This window comes from Malaclemys terrapin, chromosome 19, assembly GCF_027887155.1.
Source record: "Malaclemys terrapin pileata isolate rMalTer1 chromosome 19, rMalTer1.hap1, whole genome shotgun sequence".
NCBI classification, from domain to species: Eukaryota; Metazoa; Chordata; order Testudines; family Emydidae; genus Malaclemys; species Malaclemys terrapin.
Genome location: NC_071523.1, coordinates 7,046,561 through 7,073,995, shown reverse-complemented (window position 1 = coordinate 7,073,995; position 27,435 = coordinate 7,046,561). Strand labels below are relative to the sequence as shown.

The 27,435-nt window shown below is 51.9% G+C and overlaps 1 protein-coding gene across 1 annotated transcript in view; it reads right to left on the bottom strand.

Annotated features, from left to right (window-relative positions):
- IGSF21 (immunoglobin superfamily member 21) overlaps positions 1–21,820 on the bottom strand; it is a 272,639-nt gene extending 250,819 nt beyond the window's left edge. Inside the window, exon 1 of the mRNA XM_054009265.1 lies at positions 21,367–21,820. Coding sequence (XP_053865240.1) covers positions 21,367–21,430 — 64 coding nt within the window. The 5' untranslated portion in view covers positions 21,431–21,820. The remainder of the gene's footprint in view (positions 1–21,366) is intronic.
- Between the last annotated feature and the right edge of the window lie 5,615 nt (positions 21,821–27,435).

The following is a 27,435-nucleotide window of genomic DNA, read 5'->3' as shown; positions in this document are numbered from 1 at the left end:
GGGTGGAGCTCCCACTGGCAGAGCCAGGGGGGAAGTCAGAAAGCAGCGGGATGGTGCCGGAGAGCTGCTCCCAGATGCTGCGGACGGTGAGGAGAACACAGATAGCGTCGCTCAGACAGATGAGACAGCAGCAAGGAGCAGATGGCCCCCAGTCCAGGGCAGGGGCTCAGGTGCCACGGGAACCAGCATGGTGTCAGATGCTAGGGACGCTGGACCGATTATTAGCTCCCGTGAGCTAGGCAGCACGGATTGAACCCATAGAGTAAAACCTAACCTTGAAAGGCCTGTCTCACCCCATGGCAACAGCCCCTCCTCCACTTTCTGCTCCTTTAGGGCCCGATCCATAGCCCAGTGACGCCATAAGACTGCCAAAGCCTGTTGAAGTTGCTGGATCAGGCCCTGCAAGATACTGAAATGCCCTTAAATCCTAGTTAAGTCAACAAGCGCCCGTCCCCGTGACCTGCCAGGTGAGACACACAGGGGCCTGATCCAAACCCCTTTAGGTTCTGCCCCTTCCGCTTCCATGAGCTTCAGATCAGAGCCTGCAGTTGGGAGCGTTTGCTGAGCCAAAGAAACCAAGTGTATGTAAATTAATATGCAGATTAGGCCTGGCCTCACAGCTCCTCCACACAGCCCTCGGTGTCTCATGGTCCCAGCTTCCTGGGATTTGATAGCTCTTGCATCCATCTCTGTGAGGAGAGGCAGGGGAGGGATGGGATAACTATTGCTAATCTTCTTCCCCCCACCCCCTCTCAGGTATTTTGTTAAACACAAATTCTAAACTGTAAGTTATATATCGACACTTGGTCAGAACAGCAACCAAATCCCCGGCCCCCCTGGTACATTTTCAAAGACACTCGGCCCTCAGAGACTCCTTCCCTTTCAGCGGATGAGGTTTTCACAGATGGAGTCTTGCTTCTCTCTCCGGGATAAACAAAGCGTGCTGTCTTCGGGATCAGAACAGATTGGCAGCTCCATGTGCTGCTGGGAGACCGCGCTCCTCAAACCATGTGCCATTGGGGAACGGAGCCTGTCAGGCCACGGCAGACACAACCCCCTCCTCTGTGCCCGCGCGTGATCCCACTGGCTGCACCGCCACTGGAGTGGCTTCTGGGGAACCAAAAAGGAAGAGCATCGGAGAGGAAGTTTGTGGCCTTACAGATAGAGCACCGGACTGTGACTGAGGAGACCTGGGGTCCATTCCCAGCTTTGCCACTGGTCTGCTAGGCAGCCTAACGCAAGTCACATCCCTTCCCCGTGCCTCAGTTTCCCCCTCTGTAAAAATGGAGATACAGTAATCATATTAACCTCCATTGTAAAGCACTTTGGGACCTACTGGTGCAAGTCACTAGACAAGAGCTAGGGATGATGATTATTGTGGTTGACGCAGGGAAGCAGGAGTCTCATAAGCTGGGTTCAATTCCTAGTTCTGCCACTTTGTGCCTCAATTCCCCATCTGCAAAATGGGGCTCATAATCCTTCCTCTCCTGCATATAGAGGGCAAGCTCTTCGGGGCAAGGGCTGTCTTCTACAGTGTACACCATAATACGTTTTCAAACCTGGGGGCCTCACGGCTTCAGCTCAGCTGGGGGCACTCAGTGCCTCTGAGAAGTTTGGCCTCCATTCTTTGGGTCAGCCTTCCACCGCTATCCATCCACGTCCCTTCCCACGCCTCCCCTCGTCACCCTGGACTTCAACACCGTGTAGGATAAAGACAGAAACATACGTGCCCTTTGAAATCCTTGGATCCAACAAGACACGCAGCAAACCGACCCAATCGCATGAACTTAAAGCTATGCTCTCTTCCACCTGCCTCATGTCTCTCCACTCATGGGCAACCCTCAACTGTATCCGCACAAACCATGGCAGATGCGGACAAATACTGCTCAAATGGGAAGTTAAAGACTCACCAGTGCGCGGCTGGGGCCACCCAGAGCAGGCCACCGAACATATAACAACTCAATGCCCAATTCGCAAATACGAAGGAGTCATCACAGCGATGCCCTCTGCTACTCCAGATGCAATTATCTGGCCTAACCCTCTAAATGTAAAGTTATAGCTGTTACTCTACATTTAAATCAGTCAGAGGAAGACGTCGTCGTCTCTCCAGTAAAGAGCCAAATCCTCACTGAAGTCAATGGGATTGATCCTCAATGGGAAGTCAGAAAATGCCGATTCATCAAATCTAAACAATCAATGGGAATGTGTGGGTTTTAATGAATTGCTTACAGAAGTGAGGCTAACCTCTGAAAAACCCTGTCTGTTACGCAGATTCCAGAACCTGCCTGGGTTTCTAGCCAGCTCACCCACCTGGCAGGCTGCTGGGGGACCAGGCTTCCAGGCACCTTGACAGCTCAGGTTCCCAGAGTTCTGGCTCTGGGACAGATCACCATGTGGTCTGCCATGCAGTCGGCGTTCCCAAGATCCCTGAGCTGCCCAGCTCCCTGCCTGAGAGCCTCAGAGAGTGTTTCTGAAAGGTCAAGACTAAACGTTGCTTCAGCTTTCTCTACATAAAAAGTTTTGGAATTCTTGTTCTGCGGGAAATCCTGAAAACTCATTTTTCCTTGTTTCTGAATGATTTTTTTTTTTATTTCACAATTTCTTGTGGAACGGGAAGCCCAATTTCTGGCCCGCTCTGGCTAATCCCGGTAGGTCAGCTCACCAAGTCGTTTTTATTTAGCCCCAACACAGGCAAAACTTGGATTGGAGTCAGCGGGCGCGTAGCTGGCGTAAGGAGCGTCAGGATTTGGCAGTAATAAGGGAGGGGAGGCAACGGGATGCTCCGGCTAGGGAAGCATGCAGTACGTTACATCACTGCTGGAGCCCAGATGGCTGCTTCTCCAGAGGAGCGCCTGGGGGAGCCCAGTACAGTTACTGTGGTGGTGGAGGAATGATGGCTGGCCTGGTGCTGACCTGAATGCACTGGATACACTGGTGGATTTTTCCACTGCATCCTGGACAATGCTCTTGTTCTATCACTGCTATTCCTAGCAGGTCAAATCCTTATGCCATTGACTTTGAAGGGAGCAGGATACGATCCTCTGTTTGGAGCCGTTAAATCGGACAGAGGTGACTTGGCGGGTTGGGGGGAGGGAAGGTGTTTCCTCCCACCCCTGGCTCCAGGAGGAAGGACTGTGCTGTGTGTTTGTTTCCATGAGGCCTTGAAAGCCCCAGTTCCTTTTTTAAAAATCCCACTCACTCGGGCTGTCATGGCGATGGCCCATTAACACTCATCTCGCTTCTAGCTAATATGGCGCTAATTATATTTGAAAGTAACAGCTCGGAACTTTATTCCCATTGGTGCTTTATAAACCAGGCTTTAACCCTTCCCAGTTCACCTTCAAAATACACCATTATAATGCAGCTGGATGTTGAGGAGATCTAGCGAGAGGCCCCAAATCCCCCCGTAGTTCGGAGACTAGTGGAGAAGTTCGCCTCCATCTTCACCAGGAACGTATCCCAGAGTTACCCTCACATCCGCATACTGGATCTCTTCAGATCTGACTCCACACAGGAGCAACTGGCTGTGATTCTCTGGCCTGGGTTAAACCACAGGTCAGATGAGAAGATCTTAGAATTTCTGAATCATACATGTCCCATGAGTTATATGGCCCCGCTATAGCAGCTCCCCGAAAATCTATGGACTGTATTCTGAGCCTCTTCAGAGCCCCCAGACACAAGAGTCAAACACCGGGCCTAGAACAGAGGATGTGACTGCAGAAGAGGAGTGCAGCCAGATCACCTGGGCCGGATTATGACATTCTGAGGCCCTAAACTATGTCAAGTGTAAGACATACCATAAAAAAATGAATTTGTTATTTTTTTCCACAGAAAGGATATTGACTATATAAACATGAAAGCTTTATATTTGCATATATGGCAAAGGCAAAAGTTGCGAAGGTTCCCGAAACAGACGGAGGGAAGCCAAGACAAATTTATCTTCCTCAAGATCCCACCCGGCCCATAAGACGATCGCCTGCAAACTCAATCACGTGAAGCCTGGCTAGCGCATGGCGCAGAAAGCGGCGTGTGCACTAAAACACACAATTGTCTGTACGTACAGATCAGAAGAAGAACGAACCCATGAACAATTAAGAAAACGAAGGAAAACAGGAGCGAAGGCACTATACGACTGAGCGTTTGGACTGGAAACAAAAGATGGCGGCCTTCCGGCTATCACCAGCCAAGGGGGACGCTATACGTGACGTCACTCCTAAGACGAGTCCCATATGCGTATGAGCCTGGCAGGATTGCTTCACGACACTGCCGTTTCCGACCTCACATTTTTCCCAATTTTATCGGCAGTGAGATTTATTTATTTATTGAAATAAGTTCTGAAGGCACGGTCAGAATTTTACCAGTAGCAGCTGGCCAACAAAAGGCTGCCTTAGGAAACTGATAGCAGACTTACTCATAGAAATACTAATTTTACAAGTGCAATTATCGTTTTTTTCCTCAGCCCTGACCTCCCGTCTGTCTATAATGAACAAGGGTAAGGGTATTTGTGTAGCCAGATGTGTATATTTTTGTCATATTTGAACAAAAATGTCTATATTTAGAAAGAATCCCCCCCCACACACATATCTCCTTTATCAGCCAATGTTGATAACATTTGAAATGGAGTCAGATTTTTCTTTTTTTAAGAGGCCCCGCATATTGCAAGACCCTTTGTTAGCTTATACCTTAATCCAGCCTTGCGGATCACCCAGGTAAAAGCTTCATTTCAGAAAGAGCCCCCCTTTACAAGGAAACACCCCCCTTTTCTCAGCCTCACGTAGCTCCACCAAGGGCTCCAGGGAATGAAAACGCCCAAGAGAAACTCAACTTGCCAGGGCCCCGACTTGGAGAGAGAACAGAGGGTGGGGATGCGCATGCAGGCTGCTGGGCACGGCACCGAACCAGGAGTCAAGAGTCCTGGCTCTGCCACTGATCCGATGCATGACCTTCAGCAGGTCACCTCCCCTGTCTGTGCAGACTGTGAGCTCTTCAGGTCAGGGGTCGTCACTCGTGTACGTACAGCACCGGACACGATACAGCCCTGATCTCAGCTGAGGTCTCTAGGCACCACTCTAACATAAATAAAGCTATTACATGTACAAAGAGATGGTTGAAAAATCACTCCCCTCTATCCCCTTTATCTTCCCCTTACCCCCCAGAGCCCCACAAGCCACGTCCCGGCCCCCTCCCTTGCAATTCCTGTTCTGCTGAGTGGTGCGACAGATTTTACCACACTTTCCTCCCAAATCTTTCTCCGACGTCTGGTACTGGCCGCCAATTGGAGTTTAATCACCTGGTTATCATAGGTCTAGTGCATGCTTCCAGCTATTGTTCTTATAAATATATGGGTGGCAAGCCCAATAATTCCACGGAGGAAAAGCTTTGCATCTGGTTATTGTCCTTGCACTTTGCTAAGAGCGCTCCGGCCCTCTGTGCTCGTGCATCCCAAACACGGACAAAGCCCTGCGCTGAAAACAAGCCCGTGATTGACGGTTTATTTTAGGAAGGCGCCGAGAAAGCGGGAAGGAGATAATGCCGAGGAGATAATGTAAGCTCCAGTCATTAGTTAAAAACAAACCCCATCAGCGCTGCAAGTGCCTCGGCAAAAAGCAAACAAAAGGGCAAAGAGAGCAACTTGGCAAGGGAACAAAACCAGACAGATCAGCTGCAGCCTCCCAGCTCCGCTCCGGAGTTCTGCTCGGGTGATTTACAAGCCTGGAGGTTTGCAAGGCAAGACTTGCGCCAGCACTGTCCTCCTTCCCCCCAAATGGGGCTCTCGCGCGGACCTGTCCCCCCTTCTCCAAGCGTTTTCCTGGGCCTTCTGCATGGAGGCCTTGCTACAGCACTGCTGAAGCCAAGACCAATCTGCTTGGCTTTTATATCAAAGGTAGGCACAAGGAGGTACCCCCTGAATCAATGCAGTACTCTCTCTGCCCAAAACTCTGCATTTAAACCCATCACTGGTGGATGCTCCCATCCTTCCTCACGGGCAAAGCTACGATTCATTCCCAGTGCTCCTGGGGCTAGAAAGCAGCCGATCTCCATTTGCGTACATCATTAGGCCGAATGCCCTCTTTTCAGTTTATGTAAGGTGCTACTGTCGCTCTGCCTCTGATAAATTTCAGCTTGTCGAAACCGTTGAAACCTTCCGCCTTTGTAAAGTGCTTCGGATACGTGGAAGAAAAAGGCTCTACAAGTGCTAAATATTATTATTTCACCCCTTGGCTGGCTTCAGTATAATTCACAAACCATGGGATTGTCTAGATTATGGCTATTTCCTGCAGCGTGCGTATAGGAGTGGGTTGTACGGATGTAGTTGCATCTGCACAACCCCCTCCTATATGCACACTGCAGTCACGCAAACTCCTACTGTAGGCATGCTGCATTAGCTCTCCCAATTTACAGATGGGAAAACCAAGGCATGAGAGGGGAAGTAATTTGCCCAAGGCCACCTAGCAGATGAGCCAGGAATAGAAGCCAGAGTTCACTTCAGTGCACGATCCACTCGGCCACACTGTCTCCCACCAGCTGTGATGACAAACAGAGGTGGAAATTAATATAAAAGAATATAATAATGGAGATATCCTATCTCCTAGAACTGGAAGGGACTCAATGAAAGGTCATTGAGTCCAGCCCCCTGCCTTCACTAGCAGGACCAAGTACCGATTTTGCCCCAGATCCCTAAGTGGCCCCCTCAAGGATTGAGCTCATAACCCTGGGTTTAGCAAGCCAATGCTCAAACCACTGAGCTATCCCTCCCCCCTTCGTCCCTGAGTGTACAATGAAGAAATCCAGGGACTTCTTAGTTTGTAAGCTCTTCTGGGCAGCGACCAAATTGTCCAGCACAATGGGGACCCAGTTCTGATATTAACTTTAACCACCACCATGCTGGTGTGATGAAGTCTCAACATCTTGCAGGAACATAGTGATGGTCAACATTGTCACTGGAAGTTATCCAAATGGTTCCCCTATTCATTCATTATGTTCGATTGCACAGAAAAACCCAAGTTGAAAGGAAACATTTTGATAAAAGATATTTTCGGAGTAGTTCACGTCGCAAGGAATTCAGAGCTTTTGACTTTTGTGGCCATTTGGGACAAAACCAGATTTGTAAGTCTCAGAATTCCTACGGAACAGAAGCTTCCCTTTTCAACCAGCTCCATCCAGGAGTAACTCCGCTGAAATCCATGGCGCTACTGCACCTTTACACACGTAGAGCGGAGATCAGAATCTCACCCGACAGGAGCTGTGTTTATGTGACAGCCACCATCTTAACTACCACTGAACTGGGACTTCCAGAGCCAAACACATGAGATGCTAAAGGTTGAGTTAAAGAGCTACGGCTTTGTAGCGGGTAGGGGTGGGGAAGTGTACTAACTCATATTCTTTGGGGATCAGCACAGAGGAGGACCTGTAACTAACACACCCACCCACCAGTGGATTACATCTACACCGGCAAAAATGGGACAAAAAGGGTATTAGTGCTGGAAGTTTTCCTAGGGCAGGTCCACACTTACAAACATGGCACCGGTGCGGCTGCAGTGCTGGAGCACTTCAGTGAAGACACTACTACAGCTGGGAGAAATTCCTCCATCAGCGTAGTAAATCTACCTCTGCGGGAGGTGGTAGCGGTGTTGACAGGAGAAGCCCCCCCTTTGACATAGTGCTGTCTACACCGGGAGTTAGGTCAGTATGGGCTTGTCTACACCACCACTTGGGGTCGAAATAAGTTACGCAACTTCAGCTAGGTGAATAGCGTAGCGGAAATCGACGTACTTAGATCTACTTACCACAGTGAAGACACCGCAGTAAGTCGACAGCGGACGCTCCCCCGTCAACTCCGCTTGTGCTCCTCGTTCTGGTGGAGTATCAGAGTTGACGGGAGAGTGTTCAGCGGTCGATTTATCACATCTAGACTAGACGCAATAAATCGACCCCCGCTGGATCGATCGCTGCCCGCCGATCCGGCAGGTAGTGTAGACAAGCCCTATGACTGTGTCGCTCAGGGGTGTGGATCTTTCACACCCCTGAGCAACGTAGTTATATCGACGTAAGTTTAAAGCGTAGACCCGGCCATAGAATCATAGGACTGGAAGGGATCTTGAGAGGTCAAGTCTAGCCCCCTGCACTATGGCAGGACCAAGTAAACAAGACCTTGCACTGTAGAGAGATCCTGCAGCTCCTTTTGTACCCAACCGCTAGAGTCCAGAACACGTAGCAAAATCCTTAGGGACATGGGGGGAACTTCAAGGACATACCCAGGAGTTTGCTGGTCACTCAAGTTTGACTTTCAATGGGACTTGGATGCCTAATTCCCATCGGTGCATTTGAAAATGATCCCGCAGAGGATCCTAAATCAGAATGACGCACCCGAACTTGGTATCCACTCTGAACTCAAGGGTGGAGGGAGTCTGGCTAAAATGGGGCCTAGACCCAAACCAGCCCTGGGATTGGCAAAGCTACAGCCGAGATGAGCTTTCATAAAGTCAGAGAGAGCCTGGGCTTTGCCTATCTCCAATCAGCATTGGGGGATGGCTGGGTGGCAAAGCTACTGGATAAGAAATCTGTTTGGAGCAAAAGTTATTAGACCTCCCCCATGGTAAAGGGCAGATACAATCTGACCATTAACATTTGAGGATAACCCCCTTCCCTCAACAACATCAGCACCCTTCTTATCTAAGCCTGGGGGTAATTCCCCTGAGACGCTGCTAAACCATTTACCACCATCCCCTCCCACGGGGCTGCGGGGGGGAGGGATAGCTCAGTGGTTTGAGCATTGGCCTGCTAAACCCAGGGTTGTGAGTTCAATCCTTGAAGGGGCCACTTAGGGATTTGGGGCAAAAATCAGTACTTGGTCCTGCTAGTGAAGGCAGGGGGCTGGATTTGATGACCTTTCAAGGTCCCTTCCAGTTCTAGGAGATGGGATATCTCCATTAAAAAAAAAAAAAATTAACCTTTGATCCGATTAGCAGAAACAGGTCTGCTAAACTCCCATAATTCAGGCCACCATTAACCCTTTCACATCCACCTGCTGTGCATTCCCCCTCCAAGGATCTTAGAGAAACAATGCTAGTCAACCCCCCCCTCCCCACACACACACAATCTTTTTAAAAACATCTCTTCCCGGGCACAACGTGGTCCACACAAACACTGGAGAAGGGGGAGCAGGTTTAGAACGTCTCGTTTCAGTTTTTGCTCTTCAGTGTAATCAAGTTTGCAGAAAGAGCGGGGTTGTGAATTTTTCAACACACCATCGTTTATTACACACACACACACACACACACCATCCCTCCCAAAACTCAGATTCCCGGCATGTCCGATACCATCCCTATCATGCAGCGCTGCATTCTCTCTGGTTGCCATCGACGTGTAACACACCCTTCGCCAGCCACGCGTCTGCGCACCAGCAGCTGGATTTCTGGGGCAGGGGGCTGCAAAACAGGTGGAGCTGTGCAGTCTCGGGATACCCCTCACCCTCGACTTCAAATCCATCATTGTTAATCGATTCGCAGAGCACATCTCATAAGCCTCACAAAGCACTTCAGAGGATTAAGCTCCAAACACATGGTGCAGAGAGCACTTTCACCTGGCTGTGGGATGCTGCTGCTGCCGCCGGGGCACAGCTCAGCAGCTGGCTAACAGTGCAGGGCCATGTCACGCAGCAGTCTGACATCTGTTTGGGGGAGGAGGGTTGTGAGGACTGCGTTGGAATTGCAAGCTACCACTTCAAGAGCGGGGCAGGGGAGGTTTCTAGGTGTCTTTGAAGCAAAGAGCATGAATAGAGGCACTGGAAAGTGCCTGATTAAAGTAAGGGGCGGGGGGGAATGAGCTGTCAGCCTTGCTGACTTTAGGAGCAGCCTGCTTTGTCTCTCTCTGGCTTCTTGTGTGTTATTGTTCTGAATTCTCAGAAATAAAGTAGAGTTACATTGCAACTGTCCAGCGAGAGTATTTATATTTATCATCAAATTTATCTTTATGCCATGAAACATAAAAGAAAACTGGTGAGGAGGATAGGATTATAAAAATTAACAATGGGCAAGGATGGTGTCCCTAGCCTCTGTTTGCTCGGAATGGGTGACAGGGGAGGGATCACTTGATGATTCCCTGTTCTGTTCATTCCCTCTGGAGCACCTGGCATTGGCCACTGTCGGAAGACAGGACACTGGGCTAGATGGACCTTTGGTCTGACCCAGTGTGGCTGTTCTTATGTAAAAGAGGAAACAGGCTGCTCTGGAGACGCAGCATAAGTGATAGTTTGCAGTTCCAGGCCAGTCCTCAGTACAACACGGGGACAAGCAACTGGACCCTGGGAAGGGTGGATCAATAAACAGGCTAGACTGCTGTGTATTCCTATGAAGACTGGGCCGTGTACTTAGAGCACTAGCCTAGGGCTTTGGAGATGTGGGTGCCAGTCCCTTCTCTGCCACAGACCTAGTGTGTGATTTTAGGCATGTCACTTAGGCCCCAGTTCCCCATCTGAGGTAACTTGAGGGGGGGAGGGATAGCTCAGTGGTTTGAGCATTAGCTTGCTAACCCCAGGGTTGTGAGTTCAATCCTTAAGGGGGCCATTTAGGGAACTGGGGTAAAAATCTGTCTGGGGATTTGCTTTGAACGAGGGGTTAGACTAGATGACCTCCTGAGGTCCCTTCCAACCCTGAGATTCTATGAACTCTGATGTTTCTGGATAGTAGTGGAAACATTTCTAGTCTGAATACTCAAAAAAAGAGATATCCATGGCTGGATTGGCAACATTCTCTCTCTCCACCAGCAGTTTTGCAAACCGACATGATTTTGTAGGAATATTTTATAGTGGGGAACCCTTTCCCTCCATATCTGCACGGTGAATTGGTGGTTTCTATCGGCATGAAACTTCAGAGTTGGGGGAGAGGGCATATTTGCCTAGTGCTACATCTACACAGAAGCTCCACCGTGCCCGACTACCTAGCTGCAGTGCAGGATGCAAATACCAGGTCGATGGTCACCAAACACAGAACTGGGGACCAGGAATTAGGCACAAAGCTGGGGACACCTGGGAGGTTCACACCAGAGGGGAGGGGTTGGGAGAGCGACCAGCGCAACAGAGGAGACGCAGAAACAAAAGGAGAAACTTCCTATCCTAGTGTCCAAAATACAAGGCGTTTCCTCCGAGTGCTAGAAGACTTTCCATTCAAGGCGATGAGGAAAAGCGGGGCCTACCCCTAGGAGAAGGGAGTCGAGAGAGACACACACACGCTAGGCGCTGCGGCAACCTGCCACCAATTCCGAAGTGGACAGCGTATGACGAACGGTCATGGGAGAAAGCCCCCCAAATGATACAGAGAAGCCGTAGTTCAAGCAGATGCTCAATGGACTGTAACCACTTCTGACAGGGACCCGATGCCTCTGGTCCCCTTCTCCACCTCGGGAGCACGCAGCTAGATTGTCACAACAAGGAAGATACTCGAATGTGAACATTTGTCAACTGGAGGTAGAGTGTCCTCAGTGACTGACAAGGGGAGTTGTTTGAGGAAAGGGGAGGAGGTAGAAAAGGGGGCACACATCAATGGGAGCTTATGCAGCAAGGCATGCAGGGAAGGGAGGGTGCTTTCTCTGCACACACACACACACACACACACACACACACACACTCCTTGCAACATCTCACCCCGGGGAAAATCTTTTTTAAATAAGATGGTTGCAGATCAAGATAAGGAATTGCAGAAGAGAAATATTCTGGCTCGGCCGCTACAGACGCACACGGATAGCCCTGGGGCTAGGAACAGCACGAATGGCTCGTGCAAGTGAATTGGAGATCACAGAATATCAGGGTTGGACGGGACCTCAGGAGGTATCTAGTCCAACCCTCTGCTCAAAGCAGGACCAATCCCCAACTAAATCATCCTAGCCAGGGCTTTGTCAAGCCTGACCTTAAAAACCTCTAAGGAAGGAGATTCCACCACCTCCTTAGGTAACCCATTCCAGTGCTTCACCACCCTCCCAGTGAAAAAGTTTATCCTAATATCCAACCTAAACCTCCCGCACTGCAACTTGAGACCATTACTCCTTGTTCTGTCATCTGCTACCACTCAGAACAGTCTAGATCCATCCTCTTTAAAACCCCATTTCAGGTAGTTGAAAGCAGCTATAAAATCCCCCGCCATTCTTCTCTTCTGCAGACTAAACAATCCCAGTTCCCTCAGCCTCTCCTCATAAGTCATGTGCTCCAGTCCCCTAATCATTTTTGTTGCCCTCCGCTGGACTCTTTCCAATTTTTCCACATCCTTCTTGTAGTGTGGGGCCCAAAACTGGACACAGTATTCCAGATGAGGCCTCACCAATGTCCAATAGAGGGAAATGATCACGTCCCTCGATCTGCTGGCAATGCCCCAACTTATACAGCCCAAAATGCCATTAGCCTTCTTGGCAACAAGGGCACACTGTCGACTCATATCCAGCTACTCATCCACTGTAACCCCAGGTCCTTTTCTGCAGAACTGCTGCCTAGCCATTCGGTCCCTAGTCTGTAGCAGTGCATGGGATTCTTCCGTCCTAAGTGCAGGACTCTGAACTTGTCCTTGTTGAACCTCATCATATTTCTTTTGGCCCAATCCTCTAATTTGTCTAGGTCCCTCTGTATCCTACCCCTACCCTCCAGCGTATCTAACACTCCTCCCAGTTTAGTGTCATCTGCAAACTTGCTGAGGATGGAGTCCACACCATCCTCCAGATCATTAATAAAGATATTAAACAAAACCGGCCCCAGGACCGACCCTTGGGGCACTCCGCTTGATACCGGCTGCCAACTAGACATGGAGTCATTGATCACTACCAGTTGAGCTCAACGATCTAGCCAGCTTTCTATCCACCTTATAGTCCATTCATCCAGCCCATACTTCTTTCAGTGCACGTGCACAGTGCTGTGCATCTCCGCTCGCCCCTCTCAGCCTGCTGCCTTTGGAACGCAAAGGCAGGGCTGGGACCCAGCACTGCCCCATTGCCCACTTTCATCCTAGAAATGCCTTTGTGGTATCTGAGAATGGCCACAGACTCTCAGGTTACTCCAGGCTTGTAAGCATCCAGCCAGCTGGTGCCAGAGGGTGGATCAGGACGGCAGAGAAGTCTGGGCTGGATTGCCCCATCCCATGAGGAACCTTGTGGAGTTCCCTGCCAAGGAGGTATGTGTGGAGGAGGTCTCCTGACTCCATGGGACAGGGGATCAGTGGGGAAAGGTCCCTACCCCGCAAGAACTGCCAGTCCAGGAGCTGCCCTCCATGAGTACACTTCCCAGCACCTGTACTGGCCCCTCTCCTCTCTTTGCCGCATGGCTGCCGTTGGCAGACACTCTCTGCAGCTGTTCGGTAGCAGCCAGGGTACTTCAAGAGGCACTGATATGCTGAGCCAGTACCTTCTCCTTGGTTCCACTGACCCAGCCCCAGCTTGGATTGGAGAGCTGAAATCTGGCCCTTTAAAGTACAGCCAGCCAGGCTCATCTCAAACCTTTCTGCAGGACACTTCAGACTTGACTCGAGGGACACGTGGAGGGCTGGATTAACCAGCATGGATGGCAAAAATCTCTCTCCCCTGCCCCAAACCCTTCAGTACACAGTGGAAATGGCAGGACTCCAGGAGAGCATCCTTGACTTTCTCAGAGACACCTCCCTCCTGCAGGATTAACCTCTCGCACACCAGGCTGTCAGGGCCAGAAGGCCTTTGCCCCCCAAGACAGAAAGGCCCGGGAACCCGCGAAGCCTGTTCATAGAGAGCTGACGCAGGTGGCCCAGCTTTGGTCCTGCAGGACCAGCTGCTGTGGAGTGGGTGCCAACTGCCCGAGCTTGCAGACACTCTTACCTAACAGGAGTGAAGGGAGAGCAAGGGACAGTGGGAGCACAGGATCAGGAGGGCATCTACACGGACTACCAGCAAGTCTGGTAGAAGCTGCATGACCTTCAGAGCGGAGAATCTGGAGGGGGCATGAATACATGTGGGGAGGGGCAGCCTCACTGGAGGTTGGAGAGCCCATTCCCTGGGGAACATGTAATTTCTACTTAGTCCTGTTTGTTGGGTGGACCTGGAGAAAGCGAGGAACCTAGTTTGGTGGGATGTGAGGGCCTCAGCGGGATTACAAACTGGGGGCAAGCTGCTCCAGTACTGGACACGCACCAGCCTCTAGGCGTGTAACGCTGGCCTCTGTACATACAGATCTCTTCCCTACGCCTCTGCCTGCTGCATCGCTTCCTGTTAACGAGCAAGCCCACTGGCTATGTGATATATTTTCCTGCCAGACAGCTGCTCCTCTGGGACTACCGGATTCTTCTCCACCCTCGCAAACAGAGCTCTTGTTTCTCTCATTAGTCTGGGATTCCTGGCTCCCAAATAAATAGAAGCTCAAAGGACTGATTCACCATAAAATCAGAGCTATCCACGAGGGGAGGTTTTGTCCAATTTGTTCCCGGCTTCTGGCTGCCCTGCAATTTGTGTAGTCGTTTCCACGAGTGCAACACAACACCCCGCCCCATCCGAACGGGGGCATTTTGCACCCGCTTTGTAAATATTTGCGCTGGTGATTACACAAGATGTAGGTCAGCCATGAACTAGGCTCTCTGGCCCAGATCCTCAAAGGTATTTAGGATGGAAGTTAGACTCCTAACTACCTTTGAGGGTGTTCATGTCTGCAGCTGTCTTGGCCAGAGCAAGGTGACAATCTGAAAATATTTTCCAGGAATGGACAGGCCTTTCTGATGTTCAAGTGACCGCCATAGCAAAGGAGTTTATTGGCAGGAATGTTTGAGGAAACTACATGTTTTGAGCCAACCTTGCAGATATTGACACAAAGGGAATTTCTGAGATTTCAGAAGACTTGTGTTCATCCTATGAGGGGACAAACACACAGCAGGCCTGTCCAATCTAACCAGCTCAAATGTTGACTATCAAATAGAGTGACTTGCTTGCAAACGATCTATAGGCTGAGAATTATTTGCAGAAATGATAACAGACAAATTAGACAAAAATCACTCTGTTGGGGACCAATTTGCAAACAGAAGAAGAGGCGAAAGTCAATGAAGAAGTTGTCCCTAGTGACTTAGGTCCCCAGATCTCTCCCTGACCTTAAAGGTAAAGCGCAACAAGAAAAACGACTGTTTATATCCGTGATACTCAGACTTCAGTGGTTCAGGAGCCAAATTAGCGATCAACATTACCCAAAGAGCCACAGCAGTGTGAATCCATTGTTTCATTTACTATAGTGTGTTATTCTCACAGCAAAATGACTGATCAAGTATTATTATATCAACGACAACTGGTTAACAACACAGTAAAAGAATCCTAAGTGGTTAATAACTTAGATCGGTTAGTAATTAAATCACACAGTGTTTTACCATCACGTGCTGCAAAGGAGCAGTAGGACATACATTAAAGAGCCACTTGTAGTTCTCAAGCCTCTGTCTGGTATCCCTAGTTTATATTATCACGGTGCCTAGAGGCCAAAACTGAGGTCAGGGGCCCATTGCGCCTGGAGTGATCAGATGTCCGGCAGAGAAGGGCTACCCCCCGGATGTGGATCACGTGACCCTATTGCCCTGTGGAGCAAGGCGATTCCATAGCCTCCGGCCAGTGGGCCGTAAAGCCCTGCGGATCAGGACATCTCTATGGACCCCTGCCCTTAGGTCTCACCGCCTGGTAGGGTGACCAGATGTCCCGATTTTGGGGGGCTTGGTCTTATATAGGTGCCTCTTACCCCTCACCCCCTGTCCCGATTGTTCACACTTGCTGTCTGATCACCCTAATTGCGCCAGGTGCTGGACACAAAGATAGCAACAGACAGCCCCTGCCCTGAAGAGCCTCCAACTGAAATAGACAAAGAAGGGGAGGGGACACAGGGCACACAGCGGGCAAGTGACTTGCCCCAGGGTCATGGAGTAGGTTGGTATTACAGCCAGGATTGTCTGCACCAACACTGAGTTTGCAGCCAGCGGGGGTGTAAGTCTACCCCGCACTAACCTATCGCACACTGAGTGTCCGGGGGGACCGGGTTCCCTAGTGTACTTTGATGTATCCTGCTTTGAAACAGATTAAAGCCCACAAGGGCACTTTAAGTGTGCAACAGCAGAGTCCACCTGGATACTTAGTGTGGGGGAGATTCACACCCCAGCTCACCAAACTAAGGGCTGGTCTACAATAGAAAGTTAGGTCAGTCCAGCTACGTCACTCCAGGGTGTGAAAAATTCACCCCCCCCAAGACATAGTCAAGCTGACCTAGTGCAGAGAGTAGTAGGTGGACAGAAGAATTCTTCCATCAACCGAGGTCCCGCCTCTCGGGGAGGTGGATTTAGTAATGACAGGAGGGGTCAATGTCTACACTGAAGCACTACAGCAGTGCCGTGCCACTGGAGTGTTTCTAGTGTAGACACGCCCTAAGTGTCCATGCAGACGAGCCCGAAGTCTCCTGAGCCTAATTCAGTGTCCCACGGGACCACGCTACCTCCTGAAGCGATTAGGGTTTTCTTATGTTCATTGCTGCTCTTTCTGCAGCACAGAGATGGCCTCAACGATTTTCTCTCTTTCACATACACACTTTTCTGCTCCCCCCCCCCCCACCAGCTTATGAACTCTCATCCTGCAGTCAGAGGATGCTCTGACGGGCTGCAGCTAATCTCAGCCCCCCGCCCCCCCAACCATTAGACAAGGCTCCCTGCTGTAGCTGTCTATGGTGCACCCTACCACAACCCTCATGTGGACTGGGGTCACCTTCTCCAGGAAGGAGAATCCTGCACTGACATTTCCACTGCATCGCATGGGGCTGGCTGAGGTGGCCTGTGGCCTCCAGCCATTCCCCTGAGCCACGAACCCAGATTGTCAAGTTTACTTCACTTGGGAGGGTCCGTTTGGGCTGGAATCCTGGACCAAGAGACTCAGAGGCAACAGAAAGGCTCTTAGGTGGCTTTATCCCCTCAGCACAGCTTGTTTTGTAGCCAGGGGAAACACAATCTGCAACAAAGATCCTTCCCAATGACACCTTTATTTATTATTTGTCCTGTGGTAGCACCAAGAAGCCCAACCAGAGATCGGACCCTGTTGTGCTAGGTGCAGTACAAACATCTGACAGAAAGACGGCCCTGCCCCAACCATTGACAATGTGTCAGAGAAGAGACAGTAGGTGGGTACAGACAGATGGGGGCAGCGCAAACTGGGAGGATTGAGAGCAGCATGACAAACAGCGTTCGCAGCACTCTAATTGCCTAGCTTGGCAGGGTTTTTTTTTTTAAAAGCTTGTCACATCAGAAGAGAGAGGCCCAGCAGTTAGGTCATTAGCCGGAGACCTGGGTTCGATTCCTAGCTTTGCCACAAGCTCCCTGCAAGTCCCTCTAAGCCTCAGTTTCCCCCATTTATTAGGTCATAAGGGAGAACAGCACTTCCCTCCCTCACAGGGCACGGTGAAGTGCTCAGGCACCATAAGGCCGGACCTTTCACCAGCGCTCAGGTCCCTACATGATAACCGAGACGTGCATTTAAAAAGCGTGCCCCGATCCCACTCTCCGCCCCAACCCGCTACAAAGAGTGCGTCCCTCGGAGAAGTTACTGGACCCTGACTGGGCCTGAACCCCTCCTTCCCTGCACCTTTCACAGCTTACAAAGCGAGCGTTAAATGGCACTCAATCTGCATTCTCTGCTCACTCCCCTGGGGCTGAGGGGGGCAGCATTTAACACCCCCAATCACACTGCTGCAGGGGAGGCCTGCACTCCACTGCAGCTCCTAGGCGCCGACTCTGTGGGCATACAGGGAACACAATGCCTGTGGATTCCCTGGAGGCATAAAGCCAGCAACCAGCCCCACACTGCTCCCCCTTGGAGGCCTTGCGGTATGCTGCCCGTGTGGCTGGAGGGGTGTCAGGGGAGGGAGGAGAGGTGGCCAGTCCGCACTGCACTCTGGCTGTACTGGGCAGCTCCTTAGAGAGACACTGCAGGTGAGGTAAGTCAGAGCAGCCCCCGGGCCTGGTCTACGTTATGCCAGGGACTGCACAAGTCCTGGGTTCTGGAGGCGGCCAGAGAAGTGCCAAGCTGGCACAGAGCCACCCTCTGCTGTGCTGAGCCGAGCAAATGGACTTTAAGCGAAGAAGAAACAGCCCCCGTGTGTCAATGGTTAAGCTGGGTGGAAAGCAAGTACCTCGCTCCCCGTCACACTTGGACGCTGCAGCTGACAGCAGCCTTCCTGGCGGGTGTCGAGTACAGCACAAAAGAAAACCCGCCGTCCTCTTTCTTTCCCCGGTGTTCTCAGGCGCTTTCCAAACCCCGGAGAAAGCACAACTCAGCTCTCCCGGCCAGGTTTTGACGGACTTCCCTTTCACCTCTCCCAAGTGCTGACCAGACTGCAACCACCTGAGGCCAGCCTGCAGGGGACTTCGATGAAAGCTGGCGAAGGGGGCCGTGGCGGGCGAGATCACTCACGGCGTGAGAACTGGGTCACTGTCTGCAGGCCACAGCCGGGGAAAGGCCGTTGGAGGATAAAAGAAGATCAAACCAGACACCAGGGCGAAATGAACTCAGCACTGAGCAAATAAACCTGCTTCCCTGCCTCTGGGGCCAAGTGATGTGAAAGGGAGGCCCGGCTGTGTCAGCCCAGTGCTGAAGGGGAAACTATTTCTCTGGGTAGCTACAGATCCTCCAGGGTAGGTCAGGACAAGGAGTAAGAGGCCAGGTCAGGCAGTTAAACCACAGCTAAGGAAGCCGGAGAAGTGGCAGAGAGGAATGGGGCTCCCCTCCCCCTGCCATTCCCAGTGCCCCAGTGAAGGGTTGGGACGGGAGGCTGGGTTTGCCAGGATAGGCGCTTCATCTAGTGCAACGGGATGTGCTGGGCACGACCTCCCTTTGCCCCTGTACAGCTGGGCCCGCTGGCTATGAGCGGTTAGCTCGGACGCTCTTGGCTTCCTTCCCCAGCTCTGAAGAGCTCGGTAGCTTCAAAGCTTGACGTTGCTCCAGTAAAACCCTTCACCCACCCTGTCTCCCGCCTATCCCAGAACCAAAATGGCTACCCCGCCGCTGCAAACGTGCTGGGCAACACGTGTCAAACGCTACCCTAGCCAATGGGCAGCCAGTAGATCCCAGCCACCCTCCTGCCCCAGGGCCACCTGCCGGGTGTGTCCCCACTTAGAATGGGTGAGGTACCCCAGTCTGGCCAGCCCCAGAGCTGGGCTCTGGGAAAGGGACCCTCCCTATATACACTGGGCATCCCAGGTAACAGGCCAGCCACGTAGGCAGCCTCCGGCACACCCAGGCGTGGGCCCGGGGATCTCCGGCTAACATGGCCGGGAATATGCACCGTGCCTGGCGCTGCGCAAAGCTGGAGACACATGAAATGCTTTCCTGGCTATTAAATTTTCACCATCCCGGAGCCCGCTTGAAAGAAGAGGGTCCCAGCCCAGCCAGGTTTCTATTATTCAAACCCCAGAACAAAGCCGCCGGCCCGGCCCCGCGAGAGGCGCAGCCCGGGGCTGGGGGCCGCAGACCGAGTTGCTTGGGGGGTCCCGCAGGAGTTTGCAAACTGAGCCCGGCTGGCTGGGAGCCCGCGCGAGAAGCGGCCTCTGCCGGCTGCCAAGGGCGCCCCCTCTCGGACCCGGGCACCGCAGCCGGTGTCCCCCCGGAGCATCTCCAACGGGACCGGGGGCGCTCAGCGGGCGGCTCCCCCCAGGCCACCTCCTGCGGGCAGAGACACACCGGGAAGAGCAGCATCGAGCCAGCGAGCCGCCTTTGGAAAGCGCGTTCTCTGCGCCACGGACCGGGCGTTTCCATGGACCGGGCGTTACACAACCGCCCACCGGCGCATCTCCGCGGCCGCTCCAGGGGGACCAGACGGGTTCCTCCCCTCCCCCCCCAGCTGTGCCGACGGGCGGCTCCGAGAGGGATGCGATTAGTTTGCAGCTGGAGTCGCCTGCTGTCCCCTCTCTGCTCTGCCCAGATGTTGCGCGGCAGAGCCCCGGCGTCTGCATGGCCAGGCGGGAGCCCAGCGCCCGGCACCGTGTGTGTGTGTGTGTGTGTGGGGGGGGGGTCTGCTTCCCTGCTACCAGGATAGCCGTCACCCTGGGGGCTCGCTGGACGTGCCCCCCCCTCCCCCCGCACACACACTCTCCCGAGGCAGGATTGTGCTGGGTGTCGCACGGGGGAGGTTGCAATGCGATCGCGGGGCAATTTGCAAACACCCCGGCCCCAGCGTAGGGCTGGTTTGTTTAAAAACCACCCCGACCGAGCAGGGGGGGGGGCGAGGAAAGGGGCATTGAGCAAATCAGCCACCTGAACACCCCCCCCCCGCCCCCCGCCCATCAGCCTCTTCCCAGCCGGAGAGGAGGAGGAAGCCCCGCAGCGGGGCAGGGCAGCTGAACCCCAGGAAAGGGCTGGTTGAGATTTCAGAGCCTCTTGCCCTGGGCTGACACCGTGCCCGGGCAGTGCCCCCCCCTGCGGAAAGGAAAAGGGGTGTGTGAAGGGTCGGAGGTCAGCGAATTGCAGGGGAGGGGGACGCTGCTGCCAGCCCCCACCAGTCTCAGATCACTAGCTCCGGCGCGCTTGCCCGCCCCCAGGCCAAGCCTTTGTGCTCCCATCCCTTTAAACCGAACTCAGTCCGGATAGGCGTGTAAACCTCCAGCGAACTAACAGGTGCAGCTCCGGAGTGGGGACTCTTGTAGGAGTAGAAAGCCAGCAGTTCTCCTGACGGAGGTTCCGTTCTCTGACCTGGGCTCTGCCCCCCACCCCCGCACACGTTTGTAAATCACTCGGGCGGGTTTGATTTCCACGCACGCAGAGTTGGCGCCGGTTGTGTTTGCCCGGGACTAACCCCGGCCCCCAGCTCATCAGCCGCAATCGGCGGGTTATTATTCGTAACTAGCGCCGCACAATGCGCCCTGATTGTCGCTCCTCTCCCCACCGGGGAGCGCCTGGCAGCGCCAGAGACCTGCCTTCTGCAGCCACCAGCCGAAGGGGAAGGATGGGGCTGGCATGAACCCCCCCACACACACACACACACAAAACAACCCCCCTTACAGCCCTCAACCCCCAACGAAACAACCCTCCTAAGCAACCCCCCTTGTAGCCCCCAAACCCCAACGAAACAACGTCCCCAAACAACCCCCCTTGCAGCCCCCAAACCCCCCTTGCCGGCCCCCAGCCCCCCACGAAACCCAAACCCGGCTCGCCCCAAGGGAAGAGCTGCACAGAGACTGTCCAGGAAAGTATCCAAGCGCGTTACAAAAATCCCACCAGGGGCCAGATCCTCAACTGGAACTAAACACTTCGCGCGGATTTACCCCCTAGGTTTGATTTACACCAGCTGGGGATTCGCCCCGGATCCTTTTCATTCCTTCGGGGGATGGAATCAAAGCCCCCAAAGCTGGGGGGGTGGTCACTCACCCAGCACCGCATCCAGGAGGTCCCAAAGTAGACAGCAAAGGCGCAGGTAGTTCATCTTTCGCATGTTGGCCCCCGGAATAAGAACTCCATCTGGTTCAGAAGCGCCCCAGCCTTCCGCAGGGCGATCCGGAGCGGGGCATGGGAGGGTCGGGGACGACGGGACAGCGGCGTGGGTCAAACATCGCTGCCCGCTGGCGTCCGGGGCGGGAGGAAGAGGAAGGAGGAGGGGATCGGGCGGGAGGCAGAGCCCGACACGAGCAGGAGACGCTGCACCTGGGCGGCGCGCCTGCCTCTCTCTCTCTGCTTGCGCGCAGGCTGCCCGAGGAATTCAAATCAGCTGCCCGAGTTTTGGATGAAATCTCCACTCATTGCTCGCCTGCCCCGCCCGCCTTCCCTTATTCCGCTCCCTCTCCGGCGGCTGTGTATTAGACAGACTTTTCTTTAATCCTTCCTGGCTTCTGCGCTCCCGTCCTTTAAGCCGATTTATTGCAGCAAGAGAGACACAGCAGAGATCACTCCCCACGTCCCCCACCTTCGGCTGCTTGTTTTAGCTTCTTAACCCTTTCCCGGCTGGCAAAAATATAGATCCCCCCCCCCCCCTCCTCCTTAGTCTCCCCGGTTAGCGCCTGTGGCTGGCATGGGCAAGGCCCATGGAGAGCCCCAACGCGCAGTGAAAGTTGTGTCAGCGGCTTCCATTCTAACCCCCTTCTTTGCAGGCTTGGTACATAACCCCCCGCCTTAGGACTCACGCCGCTAAGAGCCCCGAACTCCTCCATGCATCAGTTCAACTGACCCTTTGATTTGAAGTTACCAACTGGGCCAGTGCGCTGCAATCCACTGGGGTTTCTTAAAGGGGGCCCTTGCCCTGCGCTTCCCTGCCTTACGCAATCACCCCAGGCCTTTAGTCTTTATTTTAGAAAAAGACTGTTCTTTAGGGGAGGCAATGGCGCCTTGTGGTTAGAGCTGGGGGGGGGGCTGGGAGACAGAACTCCTGGGTTCCATGCCCAGCTGTGGAAGAGATTGGGGTCAAGAAAAGGGAGGCAGGGCTCCTGAGTTTTAGTTCGATTTCTTGCACTAGGGCCTAGTGGTTAGAGCGGAGGGGGCTGGGAAGCAGGACTGTTGGCTCCTATGTCTAGCTCTTCAGAGAATGTGGTCTACACTGGGGGCTAGAAGCCAGATGCCCCAGGTTCCATTGGTGCAGCTGGGAGGGAATTACGCTCTAGTGCCCCAGAGATGGGGAAAGCCAGAAGCAGGAATCCTGGGTTCTCTCCCCCGCTCTTAAGGCAGTGTGGCCTACTAGTGGGAGCTGCAGGGCTGGGTGGCACAACTCCTGGAATCTGTTATTTCTGTGTATAGAGCAGAGCTGGTCAGGAAATGACTTTTTCTTTCCCCCTGAAAAACTCTGAAGAGAACATAATTTTTTTTTTTTTTTTGGCAAGAAAATTTCCACAAAACAGATTTTTTTTTAAAATGTAGAACTGTGGCCAAAAACAAACCATGCTTGGTTTTCTAGCATCCTGTTTTTTCAACACCAACCTGGCCATTTTTGTTGGAAACATTTTTTTCAGGGTGAAAACATTTTTTTCGTGAAAACATTTGTCATTAGAAAGTGTTTTGAACTGTTCTACCCTAGGGGGCCATAAATGTCCCCCCACCCCACTTTAAATATATAAAACAGATAAAAGCAGATGTCCCCCCCCCCCCCAATAGACTTTCCATCCCCTTACCAGACTTTCTGTCACTGGTATTGTAACAAATCCACAGCACCTTGGACTTTAGGCTTCTCAGTAGGTCACACCATTTTTCTATTCAGAATGCCCCAGCACCATGTCCTCTTGCTCAAAACCACCACTTGAGCTATAGGAGAAACCCTCTGGGCTGTTAGCAGTATAGGGCCTAAGACACACAGCTGAGCAGTTCCTTATTCCAGCCAGTGGAGGGCAGCGGTGCACACAGACAGTTGCCCATTTCATTACAGCATTGAGCTGAAATCTGTTCCCTGGAAGATGTCCCAATTAAGAGGATTTCCCAATTAAGTGGAGTGGATTGTGCAAATATGTTTGCTTGAAGAATGAGAGCCAGGCAATTCTGCATTCAATCTGATGGCGTCCTTAGCTGGCCCTGCCGCACCTTCTTATCTCTGCCTCATGAAAGGCAGAGCAAAGATGCAAATACTAACCCTCAATGACAATTTAATGGCTCTGCTCTGCCTGTCGCTATTTTAGCATTAAAACTGGCGAATAGTGGGGATGTTTTTAATTGAACGGCTATAATCTACACTTCCTGCGCACGTCCTCTGTTCATGCTCCTTTCTGACGTTTCTGCCAAACACGGCCCGTGACTAGGACGCTGGGCTAGGAGGGAGGAGACATTTGCTGTGTCCTTGGCTGGGTCCCTGGGGCGAGGCAGCCCCCTTCTCATCTATATACAGGGACATCAGGCTGGATCAGACCTGGCCATGGAGCCCAGGGGCCTGGCTGACAATAGCCAGCACTAGATGCATCCGAGGAAGGTGTAAGTCTCTCCAGTGGGAAGGTGTGGGACAATCTACCCCCCCACTTTAGGTCTCATCCCAATCTCTAATAATCAGCAATTGGTTTAAGCCACAAGGTTTTGTTTTGAATATAGTTAACGCTAACAAAAAACCTCTGGCTGTTTGTGTGACCGACCCATATAAACGTCCAATTCCCTTTTGAATCTTGCTGTGTGCTTGGCCTCCACTACTTCCTGGAGCCATGAAGTCCACAGTCTCATTATGCATTGTGTGGCAAAGCCCCTCCTTTGATGAGATGTTAATTTCTCTGCCTGTCCCCTTGTTCCTGTTACAAGACAGGGAGAGCAGATGCTCCTCCTCTACCTTCCCTAGGCCACTGGTTATTTTATAGGCTTCTCAAAGTTGCTTTGTTTAGCTTCAACTCCATTTGAAATCCTGTGCAAAACTATGTATATAAACACTCAGCTCCAGCGAAGCCAAATCAATGTAGCCAGGTTTAAATCAAATTAAGAGTCTCCCCCACCCATTTAAAAAAAAAAAAAAAATCACACTTTTAGTGAGGCATGGCCTCAGTTTCCCCAACCAGAAAATATGTATGACACTTACACACCTTTGCACCATTCTATTCTACACCGATTCTTCCACTGCCTTCATCGTAGTGCATGAATGTCTTGAGAAGTGCTTTGAGAGTCATGGTGGAAAACCACCTTAAGTGCTATCAGGATTTTTAAATCTTCTAGGTTAAGATTTATATTTTAAATAAGCCAACCCCCTGAACACCAGCCCTAGTATATCTCGATGTCTAAAGGGGAAAAGAGAAATCAATTCATTCTTAAAATTCCTTAGAGTGAAATGTGTTCTCTGCCCTTTCTCATCCTCCAGTGAAAGCCTTGGTTACATATTGCAGAGGAATGAGGCAAAGGTGCTATGTTAATAAGGTCTAATTTTATTTGATCATGGATTTGACAGTTCTGCAGGTCCCCTGCCAGTGAGATGCTACTGTAGCTTTTGGGTGTTGCATGTCTGTATTGACACGAGTATAAAGAAACAGCGTGGCGAGAAAATAATGAAGTCTGAGGCTCTGTCTTCAGAATGAGCCACTTAGAACAGACTGTTGTAAGGCAGGATGGTCCAATGGTTAGGGCGCCCGCCTTTGACTTGGGAAACCTTGGGTGAAAATTCCTGCTCTGGCAGAGGGTTCCTGGGTGGTTTTGGGCCAGGCCCTAGCCTGTCTATGCCACAGATCTCCATCTATACCCTGGAGATAATAGCACTGCCCTATCTCACAGGGCTGTTGTGAAGATAAATCCAATAAAGATTGGGAGGGGCTTGGGTGGCATCATAATGGGAGTCATAAATATCTAAATTAGGCAGAAAGCTGCAGTCAGTTGGGCTTCCAAGTGCAATGAAAATGGGGTCTTGCAGGGAAACATCTGACACCAAATGAGCAACTTTGGACACCACCAAACGTGATACGAGATGCTTCACAAATGCATACCTGTGCACCCTTCCAACAGGCCGCGTGGTTCGGCTGCCCTGAAGGTACCACCCAGCAGAGGGTATTGCAGTGGGTGAAATGCCAGTTGGACTGGCTGCTGCTGAGGGGGGGGGGGGGTGCACCTCCTGAGCTGTGAAGTTAAGATGTGGATCCAAACTTCCCTCTGCTGCAGGGTGGTTCAGCTCTGAGCTGTGAACCAGGGCCTGTCTCTGAAATAGAAATACAGGGGTTGCCGTAAAGGAGGAGTCCAACGCTCCATCTAGTCTTGTAGCCTGTACTGGCCACCGCCCTGATCCTGTAAAAAGCCAGCTGATCCATAATGCATCTTGTCAATTCTGAAGTCTGGTACCATAGGAGGGAAAATCCCTTCCTGACCCCCACACGAGACCAGCTCCCACCCTGAAGTTTGAGGTTTGATGTCCCTTATCACAGCCTCAGCTCAGGGGTTTGAGCATTGGCCTGCTAAACCCAGGATTGTGAGTTCAATCCTTGAGGGGGCCATTTAGGGAACTGGGGCAAAAATCTGTCTGGGGGTTGGTCCTGCTTTGAGCAGGGGGTTGGACTAGATGACCTCCTGAGGTCCCTTCCAACCCTGATGTTCTATGATTCTATGAAACCACGGCTTGGGCCTGTCTCTGTAATATAAGCGAACCAGAACACCCAATCCAAGCAGCCTTGAAATCTGGGAGACCAGATCCAAAATTTAGGTCTCCCTCTATAACAGGGCATCTAGTCCAATACACCCACCAACTTCAGAGCTGGATCCAAGTCCAGATCCTAACTTCAGGCCGCAGGTCCTTCTCTCGTTACAAAAGGGAAACTGACAACAGGCGTGGATGGAGCTGGAAGTCATACAGAGTGCAGGATGGTTGGGATCCTTAGTGACCATCTCACCTTTCATCTTGTTCCTCCTGCTTGCAGCTGGTCTGTTTGGGAAAGGCCTGGGATCCTCTGGTATACGCCATCCCCACTCTCCTCCTTACCCATATACCTGTGCTCAGTTTCTCCACCATTAAACATGCATTCTCTCCAGGCAGCTAGCTGGGTTTTTAATGTCTCTCAGAGAGATACAATTTGTATTGATCAGTTAGAGCTGTGGGAGTCTCTCTCTAATACACCTCAGTGGATAAATGGGCACTTTGAACAGACCAGTCTACCCCATCCTTTCCTGGCTTGCTTGTTTTTCCTCCGATCCGTTCTCTCTTGTTCACTCATTCCTTTATGAAAGAGGCCTCATGAGAAGCAGACGGCAAAGTCAACAGCAGGTAAAAAAAAATCCCTGGAACGGGCTCAGAATTAGAGATGCAAAAAGGAAGGTTTTCACCCTGGGAAAGTCACACTGTCCTTTAAGGGAAGGCAAATGTGCCGGCTTGCTAGGGAACATGCAGACGTTATTAATGCTCTTATGATTTTGGTGGAATCTGCCTGATGTAATGATGTAAAGAGGACTTGTTTAAGCGCTCTCTCTCTCTCTCTCACACACACACACACACACACACACACACACACACACACACACACACACACACACAAAACCAAACACTGCCTGCACATACAGGAAGGCAAGCAAGTGGAGTGTCTCCTCTTTCCACGGAGGGAGATCGGGGGATGGATTAGCAGACGAGGACTGGAAAGAGTCCTGAACAGTTTGGGCCCCCTGTTCTTCTTGCCCAGAAGGGCCTTTTCGATGTAGCTGACGTTTATTTTGTAGAACACGAGCCAAATTCTTTCCTCGCGTAATTCGATTGACTCCAGCGGAGTTGCAGCAGCAAAGAATTTGGCTCCATATTTTGTGCTGGGAGGTAAATAGCAAAGACTGCGCTTGAAGCCTGGTCTGGTTTTCATGACAGCTGGACAGATCTTGACTCCCTGCCTTTGTTGCCCCCTGGTGGCCCGACTCAAGAGGGAACTTAACGAATTAGCAGAGTCTCCTGCCGGGTGGGGACAGGTTTGACTATGGCCTGTCCATCACTGCAGCCCAGAGAACCGGAGACCCTCTTGGTCCACAAGGGAGCAAGAAGGGAACCTCCCCACTGACAGAGCCAGGCGGCGACAGGCTGAATTCATCCAAGCTGAG